This window comes from Gopherus flavomarginatus, chromosome 1 (assembly GCF_025201925.1).
Source record: "Gopherus flavomarginatus isolate rGopFla2 chromosome 1, rGopFla2.mat.asm, whole genome shotgun sequence".
Taxonomy (NCBI): domain Eukaryota; kingdom Metazoa; phylum Chordata; order Testudines; family Testudinidae; genus Gopherus; species Gopherus flavomarginatus.
Genome location: NC_066617.1, coordinates 1,951,261 through 1,977,854, shown reverse-complemented (window position 1 = coordinate 1,977,854; position 26,594 = coordinate 1,951,261). Strand labels below are relative to the sequence as shown.

General features: G+C 58.5%; 3 protein-coding genes across 6 annotated transcripts in view; 2 read left to right on the top strand and 1 right to left on the bottom strand.

Annotated features, from left to right (window-relative positions):
- Positions 1 to 26,594, top strand: part of LOC127051249 (uncharacterized) — a 385,487-nt gene that overhangs the window by 330,265 nt on the left and 28,628 nt on the right. The gene's annotated exons all lie outside the window — the stretch shown is intronic.
- On the top strand, positions 12,507 to 14,398 carry LOC127051245 (transmembrane protein 53-like). Its single transcript, XM_050953322.1, has 2 exons — positions 12,507 to 13,098; positions 14,025 to 14,398. Exons 1-2 carry the CDS (start codon positions 12,567 to 12,569, stop codon positions 14,387 to 14,389), a joined length of 897 nt encoding a protein of 298 aa, XP_050809279.1. The 5' UTR covers positions 12,507 to 12,566; the 3' UTR covers positions 14,390 to 14,398.
- The window catches only part of IMPDH1 (inosine monophosphate dehydrogenase 1), a 45,709-nt gene continuing 34,363 nt past the window's right edge, over positions 15,249 to 26,594 (bottom strand). For all 4 annotated transcript variants that reach the window (XM_050953129.1, XM_050953120.1, XM_050953137.1 and 1 more), the window contains one exon: positions 15,249 to 16,534. In XM_050953129.1, the coding sequence (XP_050809086.1) occupies positions 16,513 to 16,534 (22 nt within the window). In that variant the 3' untranslated portion in view covers positions 15,249 to 16,512. The remainder of the gene's footprint in view (positions 16,535 to 26,594) is intronic.

The window sequence follows — 26,594 nt, the reverse complement described above, 5'->3', positions numbered from 1 at the left end:
GAAAGGCCTTATTTGCGCACAGACTGGCTAACCTAGTAAGGAGGGCTTTAAACTAGGTTTGACGGGGACAGGTGAGCAAAGCTCACAGGTAAGTGGGGAACAAGACCTGGGAGATGGGTTGGAAACAGGAGGGAGCACGGGCTATAATGGCAGTGAGGAAGGAGGGTCAGGGCAAAGCTGGGAGGCAAGATCAAACCAGTATCTTAGATGCCTATATACAAATGCAAGAAGTATGGGTAATAAGCAGGAAGAACTGGAAGTGCTAATAAATAAATACAACTATGACATTATTGGCATTACTGAAACTTGGGATAATACACACGACTGGAATGTTGGTGTGGATGGGTATAGTTTGCTCAGGAAGGATAGACGGGGAAAAAGGGAGGAGGTGTTGCCTTATATATTAAAAATGTACACACTTGGACTGAGGTAGAGATGGACATAGGAGATGGAAGTGTTGAGAGTCTCTGGGTTAGGCTAAAAGGGGTAAAAAACACGGGTGATGTCGTGCTGGGAGTCTACTACAGGCCACCTAATCAGGTGGAAGAGGTGGATGAGGCTTTTTTCAAACAACTAACAAAATCATCCAAAGCCCAAGATTTGGTGGTGATGGGGGACTTCAACTATCCAGATATATGTTGGGAAAATAACACCGCGGGGCACAGACTATCCAATAAGTTCCTGGACTGCATTGCAGACAACTTTTTATTTCTGAAAGTTGAAAAAGCTACCGGGGGGAAGCTGTTCTAGACTTGATTTTAACAAATAGGGAGGAACTTGTTGAGGATTTGAAAGTAGAAGGAAGCTTGGGTGAAAGTGATCATGAAATCATAGAATTTGCAATTCTAAGGAAGGGTAGAAGGGAGTACAGCAGAATAGAGACAATGGATTTCAGGACGGCGGATTTTGGTAAGCTCAGAGAGCTGATAGGTAAGGTCCCATGGGAATTAAGACTGAGGGGAAAAACAACTGAGGAAAGTTGGCAGTTTTTCAAAGGGACACTATTAAGGGCCCAAAAGCAAGTTATTCCGATGGTTAAGAAAGATAGAAAATGTGGCAAAAGACCACCTTGGCTTATCCACGAGATCTTGCGTGACCTACAAAATAAAAAGGCGTCATATAAAAAATGGAAACTAGGTCAGATTACAAAGGATGAATATAGGCAAATAACACAGGAATGCAGAGGCAAGATTAGAAAAGCAAAGGCACAAAATGAACTCAAACTAGCTATGGGAATAAAGGGAAACAAGAAGACTTTTTATCAATACATTAGATGCAAGAGGAAGACCAAGGACAGGGTAGGCCCACTGCTCAATGAGGAGGGGGAAACAGTAACGGGAGACTTGGAAATGGCAGAGATGCTTAATGACTTCTTTGTTTCGGTCTTCACTGAGAAGTCTGAAGGAATGTCTAGTATAGTGAATGCTTACGGGAAGAGGGTAGGTTTAGAAGATAAAATAAAAAAAGAACAAGTAAAAAATCACTTGGAAAAGTTAGATGCCTGCAAGTCACCGGGGCCTGATGAAATGCATCCTAGAATACTCAAGGAGTTAATAGAAGAGGTATCTGAGCCTCTAGCTATTATCTTTGGGAAATCATGGGAGACGGGGGAGATTCCAGAAGGGGGCAAATATAGTGTCCATCTATAAAAAGGGAAATAAAAACAACCCAGGAAACTACAGACCAGTTAGTTTAATTTCTGTGCCAGGGAAAGATAATGGAGCAGGTAATCAAAGAAATCATCTGCAAACACTTGGAAGGTGGTAAGGTGATAGGGAATAGCCAGCATGGATTTGTAAAGAACAAATCATGTCAAACTAATCTGATAGCGTTCTTTGATAGGATAACGAGCCTTGTGGATAAGGGAGAAGTGGTGGATGTGATATACCTAGACTTTAGTAAGGCATTTGATACGGTCTCGCATGATATTCTTATAGATAAACTAGGAAAGTACAATTTAGATGGGGCTACTATAAGGTGGGTGCATAACTGGCTGGATAACCGTACTCAGAGAGAAGTTATTAATGGCTCCCAATCCTGCTGGAAAGGTATAACAAGTGGGGTTCCGCAGGGGTCTGTTTTGGGACCGGTTCTGTTCAATATCTTCATCAACGATTTAGATGTTGGCATAGAAAGTACGCTTATTAAGTTTGCGGACGATACCAAACTGGGAGGGATTGCAACTGCTTTGGAGGACAGGGTCAAAATTCAAAATGATCTGGACAAATTGGAGAAATGGTCTGAGGTAAACAGGATGAAGTTCAGTAAAGATAAATGCAAAGTGCTCCACCTAGGAAGGAACAATCAGTTTCACACATACAGAATGGGAAGAGACTGTCTAGGAAGGAGTATGGCAGAAAGAGATCGAGGGGTCATAGTGGACCACAAGCTTAATATGAGTCAACAGTGTGATACTGTTGCAAAAAAAGCAAACATGATTCTGGGATGCATTAACAGGTGTGTTGTAAACAAGACATGAGAAGTCATTCTTCCGCTTTACTCTGCGCTGGTTAGGCCTCAACTGGAGTATTGTGTCCAGTTCTGGGCACCGCATTTCAAGAAAGATGTGGAGAAATTGGAGAGGGTCCAGAGAAGAGCAACAAGAATGATTAAAGGTCTTGAGAACATGACCTATGAAGGAAGGCTGAAGGAATTGGGTTTGTTTAGTTTGGAAAAGAGAAGACTGAGAGGGGACATGATAGCAGTTTTCAGATATCTAAAAGGGTGTCATCAGGAGAAGGGAGAAAACTTGTTCACCTTAGCATCCAATGATAGAACAAGAAGCAATGGGCTTAAACTGCAGCAAGGGAGATTTAGGTTGGACATTAGGAAAAAGTTCCTAACTGTCAGGGTAGTTAAACACTGGAGTAGATTGCCTAGGGAAGTTGTGGAATCTCCATCTCTGGAGATATTTAAGAGTAGGTTAGATAAATGTCTATTAGGGATGGTCTAGACAGTATTTGGTCCTGCCATGAGGGCAGGGGACTGGACTCGATGACCTCTCGAGGTCCCTTCCAGTCCTAGAGTCTATGAGTCTATAACCATGTGCATCAGCAGGGCTGACACAGCCACTTAATGGGCAGCAGGCTGCTGAGCTGTGTTCACACTCTAGTGCAGGGAGGCGATGACTCACCAGCACAGCGCCTCCTGCTGGTTATCCAGGGAATCAGCTCTCCAGCCTTTGTAGCACCCTCTGCAGGTGCAAGTCTCACCTGTCGCTGGCCCTGTGTCCCTCTCAGACCCCGGTGCCTCTTTCCCTTGGGTGCTGCCCCCTGCCACTACCTCTTCAGCCCTCTGGGTCCCCCCTTCCAGGGGAACCCCCAACTCCCCCACTCACAGCCTTGGGCTACTGCCAGTCACCATCTAGCCCCCGCTCACTGGGGCAGACTGCAGTGTAATGGCCTCTCATCATTGGCAAGGAGAGTTTGGAGCTGCTGCCTCTACCTACCCTTGGGCTGCCCTCTGCAACCCCAGTACCTTTACCAGCCCTTAGCAAGGCCTGCAGCTCCCCAGCTCCTCTGGCCTTTCCCCAGCCCTATTCCACTCAGGTACCCAGCTCAGCTCCCAGCAGCCAAGCCCTCCTCTCCTAGCAAGCTAGAGAGAGAGACTCTAAGTGCTAACCTAGCAGCCCCTTTATAGGGCCAGCTGCAGCCTGACTGGGGCATGGCCCCAGCTGAGGCTGCTTCCCTAATCAGCCTTTCCAAGCCACAGCGCTCCCCAGCACTGCTTTTAACTCCTCTGGGCAGGTGATCACCCCGCTACATCCATCTTGCGGGCATGTACTTGGCACGGTTTACCCCTGTCCAGGACACCTGCCCCTTCTGCGGCGTGAGGGAGACCCTGGCGCATGTTTACTTAGAGTGCGCCAGGTTGCAGCCCCTACACCGGCTTCTCATTGCCATCCTCTTACGTTTCTGGTTGCACTTTTCCCCTCACCTCCTTCTGTACGCACTCCCTATCCGTGGCACCACGAAGTCCCGGTACCTCCTGGTCAACCTCCTCCTCGCCCTGGCAAAAAAGGCCATCCACGCGACCAGGGAGGGGAGGTTGGCCGATGGAGACTCCGGTGACTGTGGGGCTTGTTTCCGATCCATGGTCCGATCATGCATCCGGGCGGAGTTCCTCTGGGCAGCGTCCACTGGCTCCCTTGACGCCTTCGAGGAGCAGTGGGCGCTGTCCGGGGTTCTCTGCTCGGTGTCCCGGTCCGGTTCCCTCCTTCTGACCCTTTGACCTCACTCCTGTCCCTGTTCTTTTGTTAGTTGTCCCCCGAACTCAGTGGGTTCTGTGGCCCTGTGGGTCCTCCCCTTAGGCTGGGGGAGGATCCTTTAGCAGTGGGCGGGCGCCCGCCCCTTTCCCAGACACCCAGTAGATACATCCATCTTGCTGTCCACTAAAGCACTGGATGGAGAAGCCTGCTGGTTCCTAGAGTTCACTAAGGAAAAGAGTTAAACCAGGCACTGTTTTGTAATCTTCACCAGCGCTGCTTTTGAGGGGGAAGAGAAACTTTTCAAACCTTCTTCTCTAAACATCAGTTTTACTCCTGACTTATGTTGTTATAACTAATCCCCTTGCTAGTAATGTAGAATAATCCTCTTTGCTGGGACAAAGTCCATCTACCTGAAAACTGATGTAACTAAAATCTTGCTGTGCGTCCTTCTTCCATTACTGTTGGACTGGACAGGTCCCCGGTCGGCTGACAATTCCCCTAGTCAGTGTCTAATCTCTTGAAAATTATTCAATCTTTTATTGGTTTTGTTTTTCTTGTTACTTCATTTGTTAAAGCTCCTTCATTGGTTTCCTGTTTCTCTTTGGTGTCAGCGCCAGGTTCTTACACAGAACCTGGGCACTTAGGACCTGACTGTGCTGGATGCGGCACACCCCCAGATCCTATTGACAATGCCTCTAGGCACCTTAAGGTCTTGAACTCCTGTTCCTCATGTGACCTCTGTGGAGTGGTGTGATCTGAGTATAATAAAATATCTCATTGAAAGGTAACAGGGCCAGAAAGACTTAATTACCTCCCAGACTGACCTGACCCATGGCCAACTTTAGAGACTTATTAGGAAGAGCTGTAAATGACTAGAGCTTTGAAATGCAGCCTGCAGTGTTAGAAGTAGAAGGGTAGATGTTTGCTCAGGGCTTGGGGTGTGTCAAAGTTAGAATCAGGACTCACAATTTGTCAGACCACTCTGTTTTATTAGTGCAGCCCTCTGCCAATAACACCCAGATAATGTGAGTGGCCACGCAAGACCCAAACAGTCTTATTTATACAGATAAAAGAGCCGGAATTAGACAAAGGGACAAAGAAAGCAAAGCAGTAAAATTCACCAGGGGCATAGCATGCATATCCTATTTCCTTACTAACTCTTATCGATCTAAGGCTAATGCTTCACCAATTGCCCTTAAACGGTGCAATTGTTCTATGTGAATGTCTGTATTCCTGACACCTGGATTGCAGCATTCCAACAGTTTTGCTTAAAGGTACAGACAGCATTTCTTTAATCCTTTCTATTTTCAAAATATAATTCATTCTACTTTCACAGGTGTAAGCAAACAAGTCTTGTCTATTACTATGGCTTTAATTCAAGGATCAAAAAAGGAGTATTAACATTTAGGAAGACACTTGAGGGAAATAGTATTATTGTCTCTGTCTCTGTGAAGGTTGAAGGTTGTGGTAACCTGTATCTGAACTGTTTAAGGGATAAATTCCCCTGTGCTAGTTGCCAGGATGTTTGGAAGGAGAGTTAAGCCTATTGTTTTCTCAGGCCGAAAGGCTGCTGGAAATGTGTAAGAATCCTGGGACACGATCCTACTTCATCTCAGATCTGATCTGCGTTTCAAGAGGGGGAAACCTTAAGCCACAAGGATTGAGATCCGCAGTCACTGACTGGAGTCACCCTGAATATGGACATTGGGCTATAACCGCTGGACTATTTCTAAAAGGACTTTTGGCAACTACAAACTCACCGTCTCAGCTATGCATCTGAACCTCAAGAAATTAAACTCAAGCCTGTCTGTATATTGATCTTTCAACCAACTCTCTCTCTCTTATCTTTTTAAATAAATTTTAGTTTAGTTAACAAGAATTGGCTATTAGCGTGTATTTTGGGTAGGATCTAAGTTATCATTTGACCTGGGTCTGGGGCTTGGTCCTTTGGCATCAGGAGAACCTTTTTTCTTTTACTGGGGCATTGGTTTTCATAACCAGTCATCCCCAGGATGAGTGGCTGCTGCTGGTGATACTGGGAAACTGGAGTGTCTAGGGAATTGCTTGTGTGACTTGTGGTTAGCCAGTGGGGTGAGACCGAAGTCCTCTCTGTGTGGCTGGTTTGGTGCCTTAATAATAAAGGACCCCAGCCTGGGGCTGTGACTGCCCTGCTCTGAGCAATTTGTCCCAAATTTGTCCCAAATTGCTACTCCTAGTGGTGTCATAGCAAAGGCAGCATCATTAGAGTTGGTTTCTGTACATACACCCAATCGGAATCCCTGTGCAACTTCTGTGGAGCTGTAAAGGGGCATTGCTAGCTGGGTGACCAGGGCCTGGCCAGAGGCCCTGAATGCCTGCTAGCATCTGATAGGCTAGCCTCAACTGGGACTTGGGGGCCTATGTCTGGGGTTTAGGGGCCAACTTACTGTGGTGGAGCAGGGCCTGAGTTGAGCCTTTTCTGCAGAAAAGGACCTAGGGGTTACAGTGGACGAGAAGCTGGATAGGAGTCTGCAGAAAAGGACCTAGGGGTTACAGTGGACGAGAAGCTGGATAGGAGTCAGCACTGTGCCCTTGTTGCCAAGAAGGCTAACGGCACATTGGGCTGCATTAGTAGGGGCATTGCCAGCAGATCGAGGGACGTGATCATTCCCCTCTATTCGACACTGGTGAGGCCACGTCTGGAGTACTGTGTCCAGTTTTGGTCCCCCCACCACAGAAGGATGTGGACAAATTGTGGAGATTCCAGCAGAGGGCAGCAAAAATGATCAGGGGTCTGGAGCACATGACTTCTGAGGAGAGGCTGAGCGAACTGGGATTGTTTAGTCTGCAGAAAAGAAGAATGAGGGGGGATTTGATAGCTGCTTTCAACTACCTGAAAGGGGGTTCCAAAGAGGATAGTGCTTGGTTGTTCTCAGTGGTGGCAGATGACAGAACAAGGAGTAATGGTCTCAAGTTGCAGTGGGGAAGGTCTAGGTTGGATATCAGGAAACACTATTTCACTAGGAGCGTGGTGAAGCACTGAAATGGGTTCCCTAGGGAGGTGGTGGAATCTCCTTCCTTAGAGGTTTTTAAAGTCAGGCTTGACAAAGCCCTGGCTGGGATGATTTAGTTGGTGTTGGTCCGGCTTTGAGCAGGGGCTTGGACTAGATACCTCCTGAGGTCCCTTCCAACCCTGATATTCTGTGATCCTATGAGCCAGCTGATGTACACAGAAGCCCTGGGGCACTTTAGACCACTTCAATTTTAATGTGATGCAACTTGTAGAAAAACCTTTGCATCCCTAGAAACTATCCTGTCATGCACGTGGTAGGTGTTTTATGGTAATTGCCTCCTTCTTAAATTAAAGCTACTGATCTGCAGCTTCTAATGGGGGCAGAGGGGGCAGCGCACTAATCCACTCCCCACAGCTGCAGATAGTCTTGAGCACCTTCTGCAAATAACTATGACCCCTGCACCCCTCGGCTGCCCATTCCTGCCAGTGGTGCCTGGCCCTGTGGGGCCGATCCCTGGCATGGCGCTATGGGGAGGGTTTCTGACACAGTCTGCGCGGGAGAGTGTCCCATCCAAGAGCCCTGTGGGCCCACGCCGCCAGCAGCATCCTGGAGTCTGCTGGGTGCTCCCAGACTTTCTCCTCTGCCTGGCCAGGCCCCTCCTTGGGCTGGGGCTGCCGGGGGGGGGGGGGCAATGGGGCAATTTGCTCCAGGCCCCTCCATGAGAATATAATATTCTATAGTATTGCAACTCTTTTTATGTAAGGGCCCCCGAAATTGCTTTACCCCAGGCCCCCTGAATCCTCTGGGCAGCCCTGGGGCTGCCGCCCACGTAGCCAGCGCTGCCAGCAGCTGCCGCGCCAGGTGCAGGCTGCACCGACCTGCCCCCCCCTCCCCGACAGCAGCCGGCCCCCATCCCGCCGCTGGGCGCACCTGCTCCCTTGCCCCATCCCTTCTGCTGGGCTGGGGGTGGGTCTGCCCCAGTGCGGGAGGGGGGAGCTACCCCGCGGCACGGATCTGCCCGGGGGGGGGCAGTTCCCTGGCACTTTATGGCCCCCTCCAGCCGGCTGGTAATTTGTAGACGGTCCCTCGAAGGGGCGGGGCCTGTGTGGCGGGGGCGGGGCCGGGGCCGGGGCCGGAAGCCGAGCTGGACCAGCCGGAGGGAGGTGGGGGCACCGGGCGGAGCTGCGCCGGGCAGAGCGCGCTGGGACTGGGCACTAGCAGGGTGAGTAGCGCCCGCGGGCAGCGGGCGGGCGCCAGCGGCTAAGGACGGGACGGGGGGGGGGTAGGGTGCAGTAGGGGTGTAGGGAGCAGTGGGGGGCCCGTGCACGGGGGAGGGAGCCGTGGGGGGCGCGTGCGGGGTGGAGCAGCGGGGGTAGGGTGCAGTAGGGGTATAGGGAGCAGTGGGGGGCACTTGTGGGGGGTGGGGAGCAGTGGGGGGCGCGTGCCCAGGTAGGGAGCAGTAGGGGTGTAGGGAGTAGGGAGCAGCGGGGGGGGGAGCAGTGGGAGGCCCGTGCTGGGGGTAGGGAGCAGTGGGGGGAGTGTGTGGGAGGGTAGGGAGCAGCGGGGGTGTAGGGCGCAGGGGATGTGTGCGGGGGAGTAGGGAGCAGCGGGGGGGAGCAGTGGGAGGCCCGTGCTGGGGGTAGGGAGCAGTGGGGGTGTAGGGCGCAGGGGTTGCGTGCGGGGGAGTAGGGAGCAGCGGGGGGGGAGCAGCGGGAGGCGCGTGCGGGGGGGGGTACGTGTCCAGTAGGGAGCAGTGGGAAGTGGGGGGGGGGGATGCACGAGCCCATAGAAGGCCCCAAGGCCCCGTCTGTTCTGCTCTGGATCTAGAGACCCTGCTGCGCTCTCCATGGGGACGGGGCTAACCCCACCCCAGTTGTCACGGGATGGTGCTGTGTGGCAGCCCTGCTCCACCCCAGAGCTAGCTGCACTTGTGGGGCCCCAGTGGCTGGGGCCAGCTGTGGAGAAGGGGAAATGCTGCCTGGAGCTGTGCCCATGCCTGCCCACTGCTGCCCTCGCCTAACCCCCCCCCCCCCGGTGCTCTGCTGCCAGCCTGTGAGAGGCTTGAGGATCTGCCTGGTGCCAGGCGATGAACTCTATGGGCTGAATTTGCGTCCCCAGGGCAGGGTCCGTAACCGAGAGACCCTGGCGTATTGGAGACCCTTGGCAGCCCCAGTGTCTGCAGCCTGGCCTGGTGTCCCCCCTGGGTGGGCACAGTGGGTGGGCGTGGGGCCGGGGGTACCACAGGGGGAGGGGAAGGACTGCGCCAGTGGTGGGGGCTGGCAGCCCAGCCTTGGCCAGAGGAAGGGGGGACCCGGTCCTGAGGTGGGAAGGGGCCCAGGGAGCTGAGGAAGCAGGGAGGCAGATATCGAACTGCTGCCAGTGGGGGTGGGCGGCAGGGCTCCCCTGGGGTGCCACGTGCTGCCCATTGCTGGGGGAGATGTGCCAGTGTCAGCCAGGGTCCCCAGGGCTGAGCCTGCCGCACACGCTGCCTGGCATGCAGCCTATGACGCTCTTTATCTGGATGCTTAGTGAGTGTTGCCATGGCACCCTGGCACCGGGACCCAGCTGCGGGGAGCGGGAGGTGAGGGGCTGATGCTAGATAGGGCGCTGGGGGCTGAGTGGGGCAGTTCCAGCTCCACAGCTAGTGGGGACCAGGGAGCTGCAGGGCCTGGGAGTGGCTAATTAATAGGATTATACAGGAATGCAGCCCAGCCCCCCCTCCCCGAGCTGTGTGGTCGCATGGGGAACCCCCAAAGGGGACCTTGCCCCCCTCCCATCCTGGGACTGGGATGCAGCTGTTGAGCTTTAAAAGCGCTCAACAAGGTCCCGCCCTGGGGACAGCAGCCCCCAGCCAAGATCGGAGGGGGGGATGGGTTATGTCTCAGGCCCTGGGGGAGAGATGGGCGGGGAGTTCTCAGTGCTCCAGGCAGCGGGGGCTGCAGGCGCTCAGCCCCTCGGGGGCAGGGACCGTCTGTGCGGTGCCCAGGGACCCTGGTCTCTAGAGGGTGGGCTGGGTACCTGGGCCAGCCGGAGGTGAACTGGAGCTAAGGGCTGGCCCAGATGGCACCACTCTCCCAGTGCACGGCGGGTCATTCTGAGCCACCATCTCCCATGTGAACACAGAGCACCCGGCTATACCCCCCCCAGGTGAGACGCTCCACCTGCCTGCACGAGCCCATGGGACAGGTGTGCAGTGCACGAGAGGGAGTGCTCAGCATGGCGGTGAGTGTGGTGGGAAGACCCCTGGAGCCTCCGCCAGCCTGCACAGCTCCTACAAGAGGCTCCCCACCAGAAGCCCAGCGTCCCGGGGGCTGTTCGGAGCAGGGGGCGTGTGCAAGGAGCAGAGATCCCTGGCCAGCAGGGAGGGGACCTGTGTGGGGCTGGTGCTGGTGGGTTTGGGGAGCCCAGGCGCTGCGGTGGGGGTGTGGGAGGGCAGGGGGAGAGGGGCAGAGGGTGAGGGAGATCTCACCCTCCCTGGGGAGCAAGGGAACAGGCTGTTCCTTTGGCTGGCGGGCGGCCAGCAGGTGGGAGGGAGGAGGACCTTCCCTAGTCACACATAGCGTGTCTCTGCTGCCCTGGGCTGAGAGCAGGCGTGATGCCAGCCCTGCTTTGTGTAATCTGTTATGTAGCCGTCCCAGAACACTCCATTTCCTGTGCGAAGCACACTGGGCTGGCAGGCTGCCATCCGCCTCATCCCTTGCAGGCCCGGGGGGGCCCCTGTGCAGCGTGCAGCGGGTGGGTGCCCAGCCTGGGCTGAGGTCCTGAGGGTTAACTTGAGAGGGAAGCAGGGAACAGAGCTACAGCTCAGTTTGCCCTGAGCACAAAGACCCAGCGAGCAGAGGAATGCGAAATACACTCCTGCAGTGCACGCAGGAGTGTGGGCCGAGCCCCAGGGAATTGTCTCCCCCACAGACATCACAGCAAATGGCTGGCAGTGCCACGAAGGCAGGAGCTGTGCAGGCTGGACAGGCTTCCATTGGTGCCACAGCTTGTCGCCAGGGCAGTGCGTGCCCTCACACACCCACTGGGCACCTTTCCCTGGGGGCTGAGAGAGGAGTGGCCAGGTTGGGCAGCCCTGGGGTCCCTCTAGCCTGGTCTCCGGTGTCCACCCTGGCCAGCCAGCTGCTTGAGAGGAAGGTATCAGAATTGGGGGCGTGGTTCTGCCCACGGTCCTAGCGCCTCCTGGTGGCAGGGAGAGCATGGTGCTGCAGGGTCTTTGGCTCTAATGCCCTGGGTGGCCCCACTGTCCCTGTGATGGCCCGTCACCGTGTCCGTCTCCCATGCTCGTGGCTGCCAGCCAGGCCACCTGTCTGTCGGGTCCAATGGCTGTAAGCGGCCGCTTGCCAGGCTCAGCCTGGCACCAAGGTGCAAGTGCTTGGCAGGAAGAGGGAGAGCTACTGGAGCCACAGGGCGCGGTGGCTTCTCCATCGCTGGTCATTTTTCAGTCCAGGCTGGATGTTTGCCCGAAGCTCGTCTCAAGGGATGAGTTCTGGGCGGTCCCATGGCACGTGGCCCTTTCTGGCCTTGGACTGGATGAACTCGGAGCCCAGCCCTCCTGCCAAGAGCCAGGCCCTGCCACTATGCCCGCACCCAGCTACCAGTCAGGGGCTATGCAAAAATCCAGGCTTCACGCTCAGCACTGGGAGCCCAGAACTGGACAGTGCTGGGGCCGAGCCCCTGCCAACCCTGGGTCGGGGTCCTAGCCTCTGGGTCTGACACCCCAAGCCAAATGGGGCAGGTGTATTCCCCAGCCGGGCTGGTGGGGGGCCCTGCTGGCTGACGCAGTATGACCATCCAGCCCTGCCTGGCAGTTGCAGGGACTTGTTGGGGGACCGTTTGCAGGGCAGGGGCAGAGCCCACAGGGCTGTCACAGCAGCAGGGCCCCAGTGGGCAGACAAATGAGGGTCTCTTGTCCCTTTGCCAGGGGCTGGAATGTTCTAGCCATGAGGCTGAGGCCCTTTTGCAAATCCACTCCCTTCTGGAGCTGGCAAAGGGGGATGGGTTTGTTGTGGCAGGGCCGGGCTGGGCTGGGAGGCAGGACTCTTGGGTTCTGGCTCTGGGAACCGAGGGCTGGAGTAGTTAGAGCAGTGGGAGCTGGGACCCAAGGACTCCTGGGTTCTATTCCCTGTTCTGCTACTGGCTGACTGTGTCACCTAGGGTAGGATAGTCCCCTCTCTGTGCCTCAATTTACCTCCCTGAACTCCCTGCAGCCCAGGGGGACAGCCCTTCCTGCTGCTGGGGTGGTCAGGGAGCCCTGGCTCCTCTGCCCTTGTGATAGCCCATGCTGGCCCCAGTGGCGCCTAGCTTGCCCGTGTGTCTCTTGCAGGGCTCCCGAGGCTGGAGGCAGCGTGGCCACAGCAGCCTGGATGCAGATGGAGGAGGCTGGAGGCACCAGGGCTGCCCCCCTAGTGCAGCCTGGGGGCCCAGAGTCCGCCCCATCGCGGGCAGTCGCCCCTGGCGGGGCAGCAACTGAGACAGCCTTTTCCAGGACCATGCACCTGTACAGCAGCCCTGTGCCTGGGGGCAGCGCTGCCTCCAGGCCCCTGCTGGTGCTACTGCCCTGGCTTGGTGCCCTGCCCCGCTCCATTGCGAGGTACCTGGAGCTCTACCTGCCATGCGGCCTGGATGTGCTGGTGGTGGAGAGTGACCTGAGCCACTTCCTCTGGCCCCGGCACGGGCTGGCCTACGCGGCCTGCGTGCTAGGCCTGCTCCAGGGCAGCCAGTCCTTCTGCTCCCGCCCGCTGCTTGTCCACGCCTTCTCCCTCGGCGGCTACACCTTCGCCCAGATGATGGTGCACATGAGCCGGGAGCCGCAGCGGCACCGGCAGTTGACAGAGAGGATCCGGGGCCTGATCTACGACAGCCTGGTGACGGGCAGCCTGGGGGACATGGCGCTGGGTGAGTGGGGTCTGGGCAGGTCCCGTGGGGCAAACCCTCTCTCCAGGCACGAGCCCGGGGGAGAGGACAAATCTTTCACTGTCTCCTCCAGCCCCGGCTGTGCTGGAGCCCTGTCCAGCCCAGAGATGTGTGTGGGGGTAAGAACGGCCACCCTGGGTCAGACCAGTGGTCCATCTCTGACAGGGGCTGGGGCCAGGTGCCTCAGAGGGCAGGAGCAGAGGGCAATTATCAGTGATCCAGCCCATCACCCAGTGCCAGCTGCTGGCAGGTGGAGGTTTAGGACACCCAGAATGCAGGGGTGTCTCTCTGCCCATCCTGGCTAATAGCCATTGCTGGACCCTTCCTCCAGGAACGGATCTGGTTCCCTTTGGAACCCGGTTGTAGTTTTGGCCTTCCTAGCATGCCCCGGCACTGCGTGCCACAGGGCTAACGGGTTTGTTCTTAGCGTCTATCCATTGTGCATCGCCCCGTCCCTGGCTGGGTTGGCTGTCCCCTCTGCAGACACTGCCCAGCAGCCCCCCTTGCTGCCCCAGCTCCATCTGCAGCTTGGGTCCTTCCCTCCCAGGCTCCTGCTGGATTCAGGCTGGGTTTGGTCCAGAACTACCCCTGAGCAGGGAGAGGAGCTGCGCAAACAGCCCTGGGAGGCTGACATCTGCGAGAGCCAGGAGTCTCGGCAGATGCTGCCCTTGCCCGGGCCCCGTGGTTACAGCAGGGTCCTGGCAAGGGTTGGGCCGTACCCTGGGCGCAGGCCTTACCCGTGTGCCCAGCTGTGGCTGACAGAGGGACACTCGGGGGAATATGGTGCAGTGGGCAGGGAGTCACGGCCCAGCGAGGGCTGAGGGAGCAGGCGGGAGCGGGTACCCAGGGCGGGTTTGCGTCTGGCTGGCGGTTCCCCTGCCCAGTAACCCCCTTCTTGCCCTGTGCAGGCGTGGCTCAGATGAGCAGCTCCACGGCCCTCCGGCCCCTCGTCAGGGGAGGCACCAGGCTCTACTTCAGCCTCTTAGGCTGCTGCACCGTGCGGTACTACAAAGCAGCACAGGACGTGTTCTTCCAGCCGCCGCTTCACTGCCCCGTCCTGGTCTTCTACTGCTGCAACGACCCCCTGAGCAACCCTGCCCGGGTGCAGGAGCTGCTGGAGAGCTGGAGGGGGGCAGGGATCCTGGTGCAGGCCCAGGGCTGGCAGGACTCGCGCCATGCAGCCCATCTGCGCCAGCACCCCCAGGAGTACCAGCAGGTGCTGCAGGGATTCCTGGAGCAGCTGGACATGGCCCTGCTCCGAGCCAGGCTCTAGCACCTGGGGCTGGGTTGGCCCAGGAGCCCCTCTCACCCGGCCAGGGTGACACGCAGCTGCTGCTGCAGCCAGAGCCCTGCTCTTCCCTGGCAGGCAGGGTGCCCCTGCCATCACACAACATCCAGCTGTGCCAGTCACCTTCCTCAGCTGGCCCTGCCGGGCAGGACAGGCTGCAGGCCATGGGCACATTGCCCGACTGGGTGGCCTCAGAGCAAGGTAACTGCTGCTGCACCATGGACACCCCGGCCAGGGGAGGGGGAAAGCCACTGAGTCCTCTGCCCCAGGGAGGCATGACGGCCATTGCCTGCTGTAGCCCCACCCGCTGAGTGGTGTGGGTGGGGGGAGGCAGATTTCCCCCAGGGAGATTGATGGCGGGGAGGGCATCTGGTGCAGCCCTCCCCTCCCCCAGTTTCACCTCTGCCTGGGCTGTACTGGGACAGGCTGCTGGTGGCTGCGATAGCGGCTCCACCTCCCACCAGGACCCAGCTGCCTTTGTGCACCTGCCCCCTCCCGGCACAGAGCAAAGGCCCCTTGCAGGGCCTGGGGGAATGGCCAGGCTGAGCAGGGACGGAGGGAGCAGGCTGGATGGGGGCTCTGGGGAGCATTTCATGCTAGTTTCAACAGTTTTTTTAAAGCCCATTTGTAAACTGGTTTGAAATCCCCCTGGACACAGGATCCGGCCCTGCCATGATTCCACAGTGCAGCTGCCACTGGTCCTCCAGCCCCGTGCCCTAGCACTGCTCAGGCAGGCCCACGGGCCAGGGAGGAGGGGATTACACCCCCTTCTCCAAAAGGCTGGTGGTTTGCCATAGTGAGGCGAGCTGGAGTCCAGCTCAGCATGCTCCACCACACCAGCCGGTGCCAGGCCCCAATGCTGCATTACTTTATTATTATTCTTCAATACACAGTTACAAACACTGGACCCCTGATGTGCAAAGTTAAAGCCTTCCAACGAGTACGGGGGTCGGTGCTGCAGGGGGAGAGGCCGGGACTCACCAGTAGCTGCAGTGACAGAAAAAGGAGATTTAAACTCATCTGGCAGAAACAGAGTGAAGGAAACAGCTGCCCAGCCCCACAGAGCCTGAGGCGGGCTGCAGAGGGGTGGCCAGGACCCCATTCCAGCTTTGGGGGTCACTCCTGCCCCCTGCCTCACCCCAGAGCAGCTGCTATCCCAGAGGGATGTCACCTTGCGGCTGGGCAGGCTGCAGGGGCCCCAGAGCAGCTGCCAGGCGTGCAGTGGGCTGACACCCCGGGGGCTCTGCAGAGGACAAGGACTGGAGGGGAGGTGGCTGGTCCATGGTGTTTGGTCCAGGCTGGAGAGACCCTACTAACAAACAGCCTTGGGGGCAGGGTAAGACAGCCCCTGGGCATCAGAGGGTTAATAGCCGAGGCAAGACTCAGCCTCCTGGACAAGTTTATAAAATCCCTTAAAGCCCAGGGGCTACTGGTCCAGAGCCAGGCCCGGGCTGTCAGCAAGATCCCGGGATCTCCCGTCACTGCCCCGCTGCAGGGCCAGCAGGGAAGGGGCAGTGCTGGCCCCCCCAGCCTGTGCCCAGCAGCGAGTCCCACTGCAGCACCCTGGTGGGGGGGACGTGCCATGCCGTTGGCGCAGGGGGAGCAGTGTCCATGGAGGGCAGCAGCAGTGGGGAGTGCAGCGGAGCAGGATGTGTGGAGGGAAAGTGGAGTGCGGGGGATGCAGGCTCCAGCCAGGCCCTAGCTGCCCGTGAAGATGCAGCAAGTGGGAGCGGGGGGAGCTGGGGGCACTGCTCAGTGCTAAGTGCTGAAATGCTCCTGCCCAGCCAGCACTGGCCGCCCCCAGCAACTCTTTCCAGCACCTGCTCTCTGTTCTGCCGAGTCCTGGGGGCCTGGTTTCCAGGGCCTTGCACCAGGCCAGCGCCAGGTGCTGGAGAAACCTGGCTGCCGTCCAGTCAGGGCCAGGTCCTGGCCAAAGGCGGCTCCGGGCAGGCGAGACGCTCTTGGCCGTAGTGCAAATCCATCCCTGCGTGGAGAGGTCGAAGTGCTGTCCTGGCGCTGGGAGGGGAGGGCTGGGCTACGGGCAGCGGGCGGCGACCGGGGCAGGGACGTTGGGAGTTGCGCGCTGGCTGCTGCTTTGGAGCCCGTCGTCAGTATAGCCGCTTCTCGTAACTGGTGGGGAGAAGGAGAGAGAGAGGCAGGGTTAGCGCGGGGCCGACAGCGCCTGCCCCCTGGGCAGGGCTGTGAATTTACCCGCGGTCAGGAGCCCCGGGCCAGACCCAGGAGCTGCTGAGAGGGTGAGGGGAACAGCTGCTGGCAGGACTTTGTGGCCAGGCCAGCCCCTTCAATCACCATGCCAATACCCGCTGGTGCCCTGACCCGCAGCTGGGCTGGCTGCGCACCTCCACCTCCCAGGGGCTAGGTTCGGCCCATCTCCAGCCCTGCGTGGCACCAGCAGCCAGGACCCTAAACCAGACCTGGCTGGTCGGTTGCCCTCTGCGCGCCCCCTACCCCCCTCCCCACGGTGGGAATGGCTGATGCTGCCGGGCTAAGCAGAGCCCCACACAGAGGGATGGCTCCCCAGCAGGAAGTGCTCATGCCCTGGGCTGGCACCTGCAGGGCACGTGGTGGTCACTGGCCGGCCGCCTCGCACGGGCAATGCCACAGCAGCCACTAGCCAGGCTCCCGCAAAGTGGCCTCATGTCACGAAGGATCCAGAAGCGCTTCCCAGACACAGGTGCACACACTAGGGTGACCACGTCCTAATTGCATAGGGACAGTCCTGACATTCGGGGCTTTTTTGTTTGTTTGTTTGTAATGTAGGTGTCTATTCCCCACCGGCCATCCCGGTCTTCCACACAGGCACTCCTGGTTGGTTTTGCCGATACAGACTAACACGGCTGGCTCCCACGCTGACCCTGTTCTATCTCCTCACCCTAGCTCACAAGCACCACCCGGCAGGGCAAACCCTCTGCTGCTGCAGCTCCGCTGGGCTCACTGCAGATCCAGCACCAGATCATTTGGCCGAGGACTCGCTCCATCTGCCACGCCACTTAGGAGGAAGTGAGGGAGACTCCCATCGGGGGAGGGGGGCAGCACCAGAACCGTGAGGGTCACGCTCTACAGGAGGGGGTGGGCTGGTGGGGGTGGGGAGCTGGCTAACCATCATGAGGGGGCGACTTTGACCACCTAATGGTGTAAAACCAACCAGTTTCCCCCAGGCCTGGCAGTCACCTTTCCCCAGGCGAGTGCTCCCCCCTCGTCTCACGCAGCCCTGCTCGCCCCTTCCGTCCCACATTCGGGTCCTGCCTGGGCTGTCCTACAGGATGGGGGACGCAGTCAGAGACACATGCCTGGGGGGCAGGAGTGATATTTATTCACAGCTCAGAACCAGGTCCCATTCCAACACCTGAGCAGCAGCTGGGAGACTCATAGACTCTAGGACTGGAAGGGACCTCGAGAGGTCATCGAGTCCAGTCCCCTGCCCTCATGGCAGGACTAAATACTGTCTAGACCATCCCTAAAAGACATTTATGTAACCTACTCTTAAATATCTCCAGAGATGGAGATTCCACAACTTCCCTAGGCAATCTATTCCAGTGTTTAACTACCCTGACAGTTAGGAACTTTTTCCTAATGTCCAACCTAAATCTCCCTTGCTGCAGTTTAAGCCCATTGCTTCTTGTTCTATCATTGGAGGCTAAGGTGAACAAGTTTTCTCCCTCCTCCTGATGACACCCTTTTAGATACCTGAAAACTGCTATCATGTCCCCTCTCAGTCTTCTCTTTTCCAAACTAAACAAACCCAATTCCTTCAGCCTTCCTTCATAGGTCATGTTCTCAAGACCTTTAATCATTCTTGTTGCTCTTCTCTGGACCCTCTCCAATTTCTCCACATCTTTCTTGAAATGCGGTGCCCAGAACTGGACACAATACTCCAGTTGAGGCCTAACCAGCGCAGAGTAAAGCGGAAGAATGACTTCTCGTGTCTTGCTCACAAGACACCTGTTAATGCATCCCAGAATCACATTTGCTTTTTTTTGCAACAGTATCACACTGTTGACTCATATTAAGCTTGTGGTCCACTATGACCCCTAGATCTCTTTCTGCCATACTCCTTCCTAGACAGTCTCCTCCCATTCTGTATGTGTGAAACTGATTGTTCCTTCCTAAGTGGAGCACTTTGCATTTATCTTTATTGAACTTCATCCTGTTTACCTCAGACCATTTCTCCAATTTGTCCAGATCATTTTGAATTTTGACCCTGTCCTCCAAAGCAGTTGCAATCCCTCCCGGTTTGGTATCGTCCGCAAACTTAATAAGTGTACTTTCTATGCCAACATCTAAATCGTTGATGAAGATATTGAACAGAGCCGGTCCCAAAACAGACCCCTGCGGAACCCCTTGAGGGGTAACTGCTCTGTCCTAAACCACATTTCCAGCTCCTCCAGAGCCCAGGGAGGCCAGGCACAAAAAGCTAGCAAGGCCTGGCCTGTCGCCCAGCAGAGTTCAGAACCCAGTCAGCTCCCTGAACGGCCCCCCATGCAAATGAAAGGATGTTCTATCCCACCCCTCACAGAACCACTGCCCGTGTTACAGGGCTCACCCAGGGACCCAGCTGGGAAAAGAACCCAGGAGTCCTGGCTCATCATTCCCCTCAGCCTGCTACGCCTCAGAGCATCACACTCACAGCTTGCCCCCCCTTATTGGCTCCAGCATGGGGCACTAGCCCCACAGCCCTCTGGGGGTTTGCCCTTGCAAACTCTCTGTGCCCTGCCCACCCGCTGCGGGGCTGGCGATGCTGGAACTTGTGTTTCTAACAGACACGCATGCTGGACCATGGTTCTCCGGAGGCACCCGCCCTCCCAGCGGCAGGGCCGGCCAGCCCCAGGGCACCGAGGAGAAAGCCAGTCAGCGTGCTGGGTGCATGGCCCTGCGGGGCCAGGGACGCGCGGCCGCGGGAACGTCAGCTCAGCCCCGATGCAAACTACTGTGAATGCCGACAGTTCCCCACCCCCACTCACAGGCAGTGGGCACAGGCTGCCCCCACCACACAGGGTGTCCATCCCCCCACCCCCAGTACAGCTGCAGGGCCTTACATCCCTCGGCACAGCCCCTCCCTCCCCACCAGTCAGGGCCCCTCTCCTGGCCCCCCTGCCCAGGCCCTGCCCTCGCACAGGGGCTAATGGCTCAGGACCCCAACCCCTCCAGGGCAGGCCTGGCCAGGGAATCTGCCTCTGACCCCAGTGGTGCCTCTCCACCACCCAGTCCCTCCCAGTACACCCTAGGGCAGGGCCGTCCTGTCCGGCACCCCCAGCCACACCGAGCCCTCGGGCCTGACCCTTCTGCCATTCGGAGCCTGCGCCCTCGGAAGTCACCCCACAGAGCTGGCACCGCACGCCCCATGAACCCAGCCCAGGAGCCCTATGGTGCACGGACCCCAGCAGCCTCTCAGTCCATTAGCGTCCCCTCCCCCAAACCCTGTCCCCACGCCCCTGGCAGAACCAAGCTCCATCTCCACAGGCCATCGACTCCTGCCCAGACCCAATGCCCAGGCAGCCCCCCTCCAACTACTGACCCCCCAGCAGGGCTCAGCTCCCCCCTCCCCCCAACAGGGTCTGTGCGCTCTCCTCGCCTGGGACACAGACACCTCTGCAGGGAGCCAGGACATCGGGGTCCCGATGGGTGGGGGGCTTGGGTTCTCCCCCATTCCTGGGGCAGGCCAGGTGGGATTTCATGGCAGGGCCATCACAGCTCGTGGCCCAACAAGTTGAGGCAGGAGCCCCATCTCCCCTGGGGTCCTCGGCCCATGCAGAGGGTGTTAAACCCCCAGCTCGGTGAGGCAGTGACACAGGGGAAGAGCCTGGGGCACGCAGTCGGTTCAGCCCCTTATCTGGATGGAAGCGTCTTTAGCTGGGGTCACGGTGCCCCCTTTCCCCCTGCAGCCCCACAGAGAGGAACAGCCCCCATCTGCCAGGGGAATTGGATTGTGGGAGCCTGGGCCCCAAACCCAGAGGGGCCTCCCAGACCCAGCCCCCTGCCCCAGTCATTGCTCTACAACTAACTACGGAAAGGAAAGGAGCTGGTTACTTACATGGCAGAAACGTAAAGCTACGGGCGGAGGCATGGGCAGGAAAGAGAGAGAAAGTTACAATGTGTTCCAGTGAGATGGGACCCTCTGCCCGCCCCCCGGCCAGCAGGGAGCCATCCCTTCCCCACACCGCTGGGCACTGCAGCTGCTAGATCTCAACACCGCCGAGAGCAGGGCCTGGCCGGCCGCCCTCCCACCAGCACCAGCAGCGCGGCACTGCCCAGCCCAACAGGGCCCCTCGGCACCAGCAGCGCGGCACTGCCCAGCCCAACGGGGCCCCTCGGCACCAGCAGCGCGGCACTGCCCAGCCCAACGGGGCCCCTCGGCACCAGCAGCGCGGCACTAGCCACCCGAACAGGGCCCACTGGCACCAGCGCAGCACTACCAGGCTGAAGAGGGCCCCTCACCACCAGCATGGCACTACCCAGCCGAACGGGCCCTTGGCACTGCCACAAAGCACCCACCACCACTACCAGCAAGCTCCGCTAGCCCAGCCAGAGCAACCCCAGCCTGGCTGCCAAACGGGTCCCTCCCTCCCAGTCACCGTGGGTTTGTGAGCCTTTGTCCGTGTGGACCCCACTCATGGGAGGGGGGCACACCTCATGTACAAGGCCCCGGGGGCCATGCAAGTGCCCTGCATAACCTCCCCTGCCCCCACTGGGGGCACACAGCCAGAGAAGCCTAGACTGCCCCCAGTCCCCTCCTAATCCACGATCTCAGCAGAGAGACTGGAAAGAGGGGATGGCGGGCGGGACCCGCGCAGACAGGACATCTTGAAAACTCACAGTCACTGTTCTCTTTGTCTGTCCACCTGGATCCCATCATGGTGACCAGCTGGCAGGTCCATGGGAGTCCTAGCAGCTCTCCTGAGAGTGGCACCTGATCCGCACACTGGCGTGTAGTGCCTGGTAAAGGCATGTGCTGCGTGCCGACTGGCTGCCCCGCCCTTCGCAGGGATCTCTCCAGCATGCCGAGGCTGCCTGGCCTCGAGCTGAGCAAGCCCGGACGCTGGAGGAAAGGCGACCTCTGTGCGCTGGTAACAAACTGCACCGTGCAGTGATCCACGTGGCTACCTCTGGGAGGAGGCACCGGAGCTTTCACAGCCTCCCCCAGCGCTGTGAAGAAATGGGGATTTCTGGAATGGCTTTGGCCTGAGTGATAAACAAGGGGTCTGCAAACCCTGCGACATGTGGAGCTTGGTTTGGGTGGGTGTAACGGCACGGACTCACCTCCGCAGGCGCCTCCTGCTGGCTGCTCCAGGAATTAGCTCAGTACAGCTCCGGAGCACCTCTGCACGGGGTGTCTTGCCCGTTGTCCGCTCCACTCCGCTGTTTGGGACTCGCGTTGCTCCCCCGCTCAGCAGCGTCCTCTTCAGGAGGCTGCCCTCCAGCAGCCCCCATTACTTCTTTCTCACCCCCCTGCCGGGGGTCAAGGCAGTCCTGTGGCTTGCTCCTACCGCAGGGGCCAACCACAACCCAAAGTCCAGCCCCTCACTTCAGGGGCAAGTTGCAGTCTGTATCAGTCATGCACCTCCATGGCCAGGTGTGGTGCAAGGGGGGGGTCCCAGGCCCACCCGCTACTCTAGGTCCCGACCCAGGGACCCTCCAGCGACAGCCTCTCTGCCCTCCTTCTCTCTCCTTGTCTGCCTATTGTCCCTGGGACACTTCCCGTGGGTCTTGCACCTTCTTGGCCCTTTCTGGTAGGGTAACAGGCCAGAGCTCCCTCTCCAGTCCCCGGAGCCTGCCCAGCACTGCTCTCTTTCAGGTTCTATCCCTGGGAGCCAGTCCTCCTCCCCTCTGCTCTGCTGGGCAGCTCCTTATATCCTGGCTGCCCCAGCAGCTGCCTCCTAACAAGCCTCATCCTAATTAGCGGCAGGTTTCCACAACCTCCCTGGCTGCCTCTGCCCCACCCCCTGCTGGAGCGAGCCACCTGCCCAACTACCAGCCACCTGCTTCGTGTGCAGGTGGCGGAGTCCCCCGCGGTGTGCCAGAGGCTGGTCCTGGCGGAAGCCACCAGGGTCGGAGACCTCCTGGACTACGACCGAAGAGGCTGGCTGGATCCCCTGACGCTCGCTCACCGCATGGGGCTCTCCAGACCTTGCACTCCCCGGCGCATACTCCAGGAGGTGGAGGCCGCTTTGCCGCCCGCTGCTTGGGCCTACCTCGACCGGGTCCTGCAGGAGGGCACGCCCCGCCCACCCCTCACCCCAAGCCCTCCGGACCTTTTCATCGGGCCTCTGCCCCGTAGGCCCGACCGGCCCCCCCGTCCCTTCTCCGCAAGCCGGCTGCACGACCTGCAGCCGGTCTGTTTCCAAACCGCGCCGAGGAAACAGCTCTACACGCTCGTGCTCCACACCCTTCACTTCCTCACCCTCGTGTCCCGCCCTGATACGAAGTGGCGGGACCTCTTGCCACCTCTGGAGGGTGAGGAGCCCCGGTGGGCCAGCCTCTACTCCACCCTGGTCCCAAGGCCCACTGGGGATATCAGTTGGCGGCTCCTCCATGGGGCCGTGAGCACGGGCGTGTACTTGGCGCGGTTTACCCCTGTCCTGGACACCTGCCCCTTCTGCGGCGTGAGGGAGACCCTGGCGCATGTTTACTTAGAGTGCGCCAGGTTGCAGCCCCTACACCGGCTCCTCACAGCCATCCTCTTACGTTTCTGGTTACACTTTTCCCCTCACCTCCTTTTGTACGCACTCCCTATCCGTGGCCCCACGAAGTCCCGGGACCTCCTGGTCAACCTCCTCCTCGCCCTGGCGAAAAAGGCCATCCACGCGACCAGGGAGGGGAGGTTGGCCGATGGAGACTCCGGTGACTGTGGGGCTTGCTTCCGCTCCATGGTCCGATCACGCATCCGGGCGGAGTTCCTCTGGGCGGCGTCCACTGGCTCCCTTGACGCCTTCGAGGAGCAGTGGGCGTTGTCCGGGGTTCTCTGCTCGGTGTCCCCGTCGGGTTCCCTCCTTCTGACCCTTTGACCTCACTCCTGTCCCTGTTCTTTTATTAGTTGTCCCCCGCACTCAGTGGGTTCTGTGGCCCTGTGGTTCCTCCCCTTAGGCTGGGGGAGGATCCTTTAGCAGTGGGCGGGCTTCGCCCGCCCACTTCCCAGACACCCAATAGGTACCAGCCACCTGCAGAAAGTGGGTTAAAGCAGGCCAGAGAGGCTGTGCAGACAGGCAGCCAATCCGAAAGGGCCTGCAGGCAGCCGATCAGGGCCAGGCTGAGCCCTATATAAAGGCTGCAGCACAGAGGGGAGAACCGTCTTCCCCTGACCAGCAATGGAGGACCCTGGATAGAGCAGTGCTAAGCAGGGCTGTGGGAGCTCTGGCTGACTTGCCAGACTGCAGGCCTTGAAACAAGGGCTGAGTGGGGGCTAGGGCTAGGGGAAGTGGCCCAGGGGAGACAGGCAGTGACGGGGAGTGGAGGAAGGCAGCAGTGGCTGCCGCTCGCAGGTCCCCGGGCTGGGTCCCTCCTTGCACTGCACCTTGCCACGAGGGAGTGTGGCCTGTGGACTGCACCTTGTCCCTGAGGTAAGGGACAAGATTTTGGGGTGGCAGGTGGCCATGAAGGCAGGTGTAGACTAGGAGTGCTGATATACCCCAGGAAGGAGGGAGAATGAAGCAGTAGGCACTGCTGGAGGGCAGCATCATGAAGAGGACACTGTGGTCCAGAGCGCGACGCGTGTCCCGGTGGTGGAGACAACACAGCAGAGCAGACAACAGGTGAGACACCAGCCAGCAGGAGGTGCTCCAAGGCTGGAATGAGCTAATTCCTGGAGCAACCAGCAGGAGGCGCCGTGGTGGCGAGTCTTGAGCCCGTTACAAGGTCAATCACCCAGTTCCAATGAAAAGTCAGCTGCCTCCTGGGTGCTGGGACCCAGCTAACTGCTGCCACAGGCAATAGCCGCCAGGAAGGTGTTTTACCAGCTGGGATGGTGGAGAGAACCCTTAGCCAAGGGCTCAGAGGAATGGGTCCACACGGCCCAAGGAGCGCAGGGCTCACAAATCGGGGACCAGGCCTGGGCCAGTCCTTTCAGGAAGTCTGAACCAGTGGGCTCGAGGAACTCTGTATGGGCTCGTGCTGGATGGTGGAAGGCTGTATGCAGCAAAGCGGATCCCACGGTGAGGTCGGATAGTTGGAGTTGAAGGATGGAGTGTGACACCTTGGGAAGGCGGGGTCCTGATAGATGAAACCAGGCTGTCAAGCCAGATACAAAATCTTTGCCAGTTTGATCTCGTAGGGGGCCTCCCGTCCTGTGTGGCTTTCTTGTATGGTTCTCTAGAGCCATCTGCGGCTGCAAGGCTCCACCACCTTCCACACCATCAGCGGTACAATCTCTGGGTCTGGCTGAGGGATTGGTGATAGGTCAGCATCTGTATGGACGGGAGCAGCTGCAGCAGGTCTGTTAGCTGATGCTGGCTGGCCCACTAAGGGGCTATGCATGCGACTGCATCCTGCCTCGCCTTCCTTCCCACCCTGGGCATTGGGGGTGGGGAGGCATAGAGGGCATGGGGCAGGCTTCCTGGAGGGACCCTGGGCTGGTGCTCTGGGGCCGAAGAGAAGGCATCCGTTGTTCCTATTGGGGGTGAGCAGTCTATTGCCCCGTCTGTCGAACACAGGTCTGAGAACACAGGAGTCCTTCAGTGACACACATGTTGGGCTCAACACTGTCTGCCCAGATTGCGATGTACTCCTGGGAGGAGGAGAGCCACGGCATTTAGTCCATGCAGCCAGTCCCCCCTCCCCTGCTGGATCAGCGGCTGACAGTGGGTATCCCTGCCTGCCATGGAGGGGCCATCCGTCCATCCGCATCTGCAGTGTGGTTCCTTTCAGCACTGTATTAATATTCTGCAGCCAATGCAATTGCCCTGACTTCTAGCCCATTGACATGGGGTCAGGACTCTTTCTGGGCATCTGCAATCACTCCTCTTTGGAGGAGTGCCTGATTCCCTCTGTAGACTGCCTGGGGTTCGGCCAGCCATCAGACCCAGGAGGTGAGCGTCCATAGGACGCTCAGCCAGCCCGGGGAGAGAGGAGGTGACCTCTGGCAAGCAGCGTCACATCTGTGCTTGGTGCCACATGACCCAACACTCAGACAGGGTTTTGCTGTCCGATTGCGGATGTGAGTGTCTGGGCCCAAGTCCCTGTGCATTCTGTGGGCTGGGCAGGACTGAGGGGGTGACCTGCCATTCCATACTCATTCATAACTCAATTCTTTGGTCTCTCTGTTTGGGGAAAGAGGAGCTGCACTGCGGGTTGCCCTTATGGTGAGGTGCAGGCGGTCCTGGACTCCAGTGCCAAGCTCCCAGCTGGTGCCAAACTGTTTGGATGCCCGAGGGCAGCTAGCCGAAGGGGCTGCAGACAGTTTCTGGGTACCAGCAATAGGAGTCTCCAGCAGGGAGTCCCTACTTATAGGGCACGGGAGGAGTGGGAGCTCAGGGAGGAGAGCCCCTTTTGGGGGCCAGAGACTCTTTCCCCTCACGGCTCACTCCAGCAGGGACAGCATTACACGAGCATCCCCGGACGGGCGGGTTCTGGCAGAGAAGGACCAGCAATCTAGGACACGGCTCCCACCCCAAGGAAGCGACCCTGGCGGGGCCCAACATGAAACGGAGTGAGTTCAGCACGCGACAGGCACGGTGGGAAGCCAGGGAGATTGGCTTGGCCATGAGGTTGGAAGGTGCCTGCAGCACCAGGAACAGTCAGGGAAGGAAATAAAACGAAGAAACACTAAAAGGAGCTGGCAGCAGAGTGTTCCTCAGCAGAGCCTCCACTAACAGCTAACTGGGGAGGGCAGAAATCTCCAAGTGCCAGCAGGCCTGGGGCGGAGCGACTGGAGGAACCTGACTGCTCGCTTTGAGAGAACAGCATCTCTCCTTTGCCACCAACTCCCTTCGTCTGGTCACGCCTGTGCAGCCGATCAGTGGACACGACTGCAGGGAGCCACAGGGGAGTGGGCAGGCGCCGCTGGGCTCCATCTCGCTGCCGTGGAGGGTCAGAGGGGGATGAGGGCCAGCCAGGGCTGCTCTGCCCTCGGGTGGGAGGGCGGATGAGAACAGGGTGCAGGTGCAGCCAAAGATCCTGATTTGCGCAGGAGGTGCTAGAAATGGGACCCGCACAGCATTCCCCCAGCCGCAGGAATCCC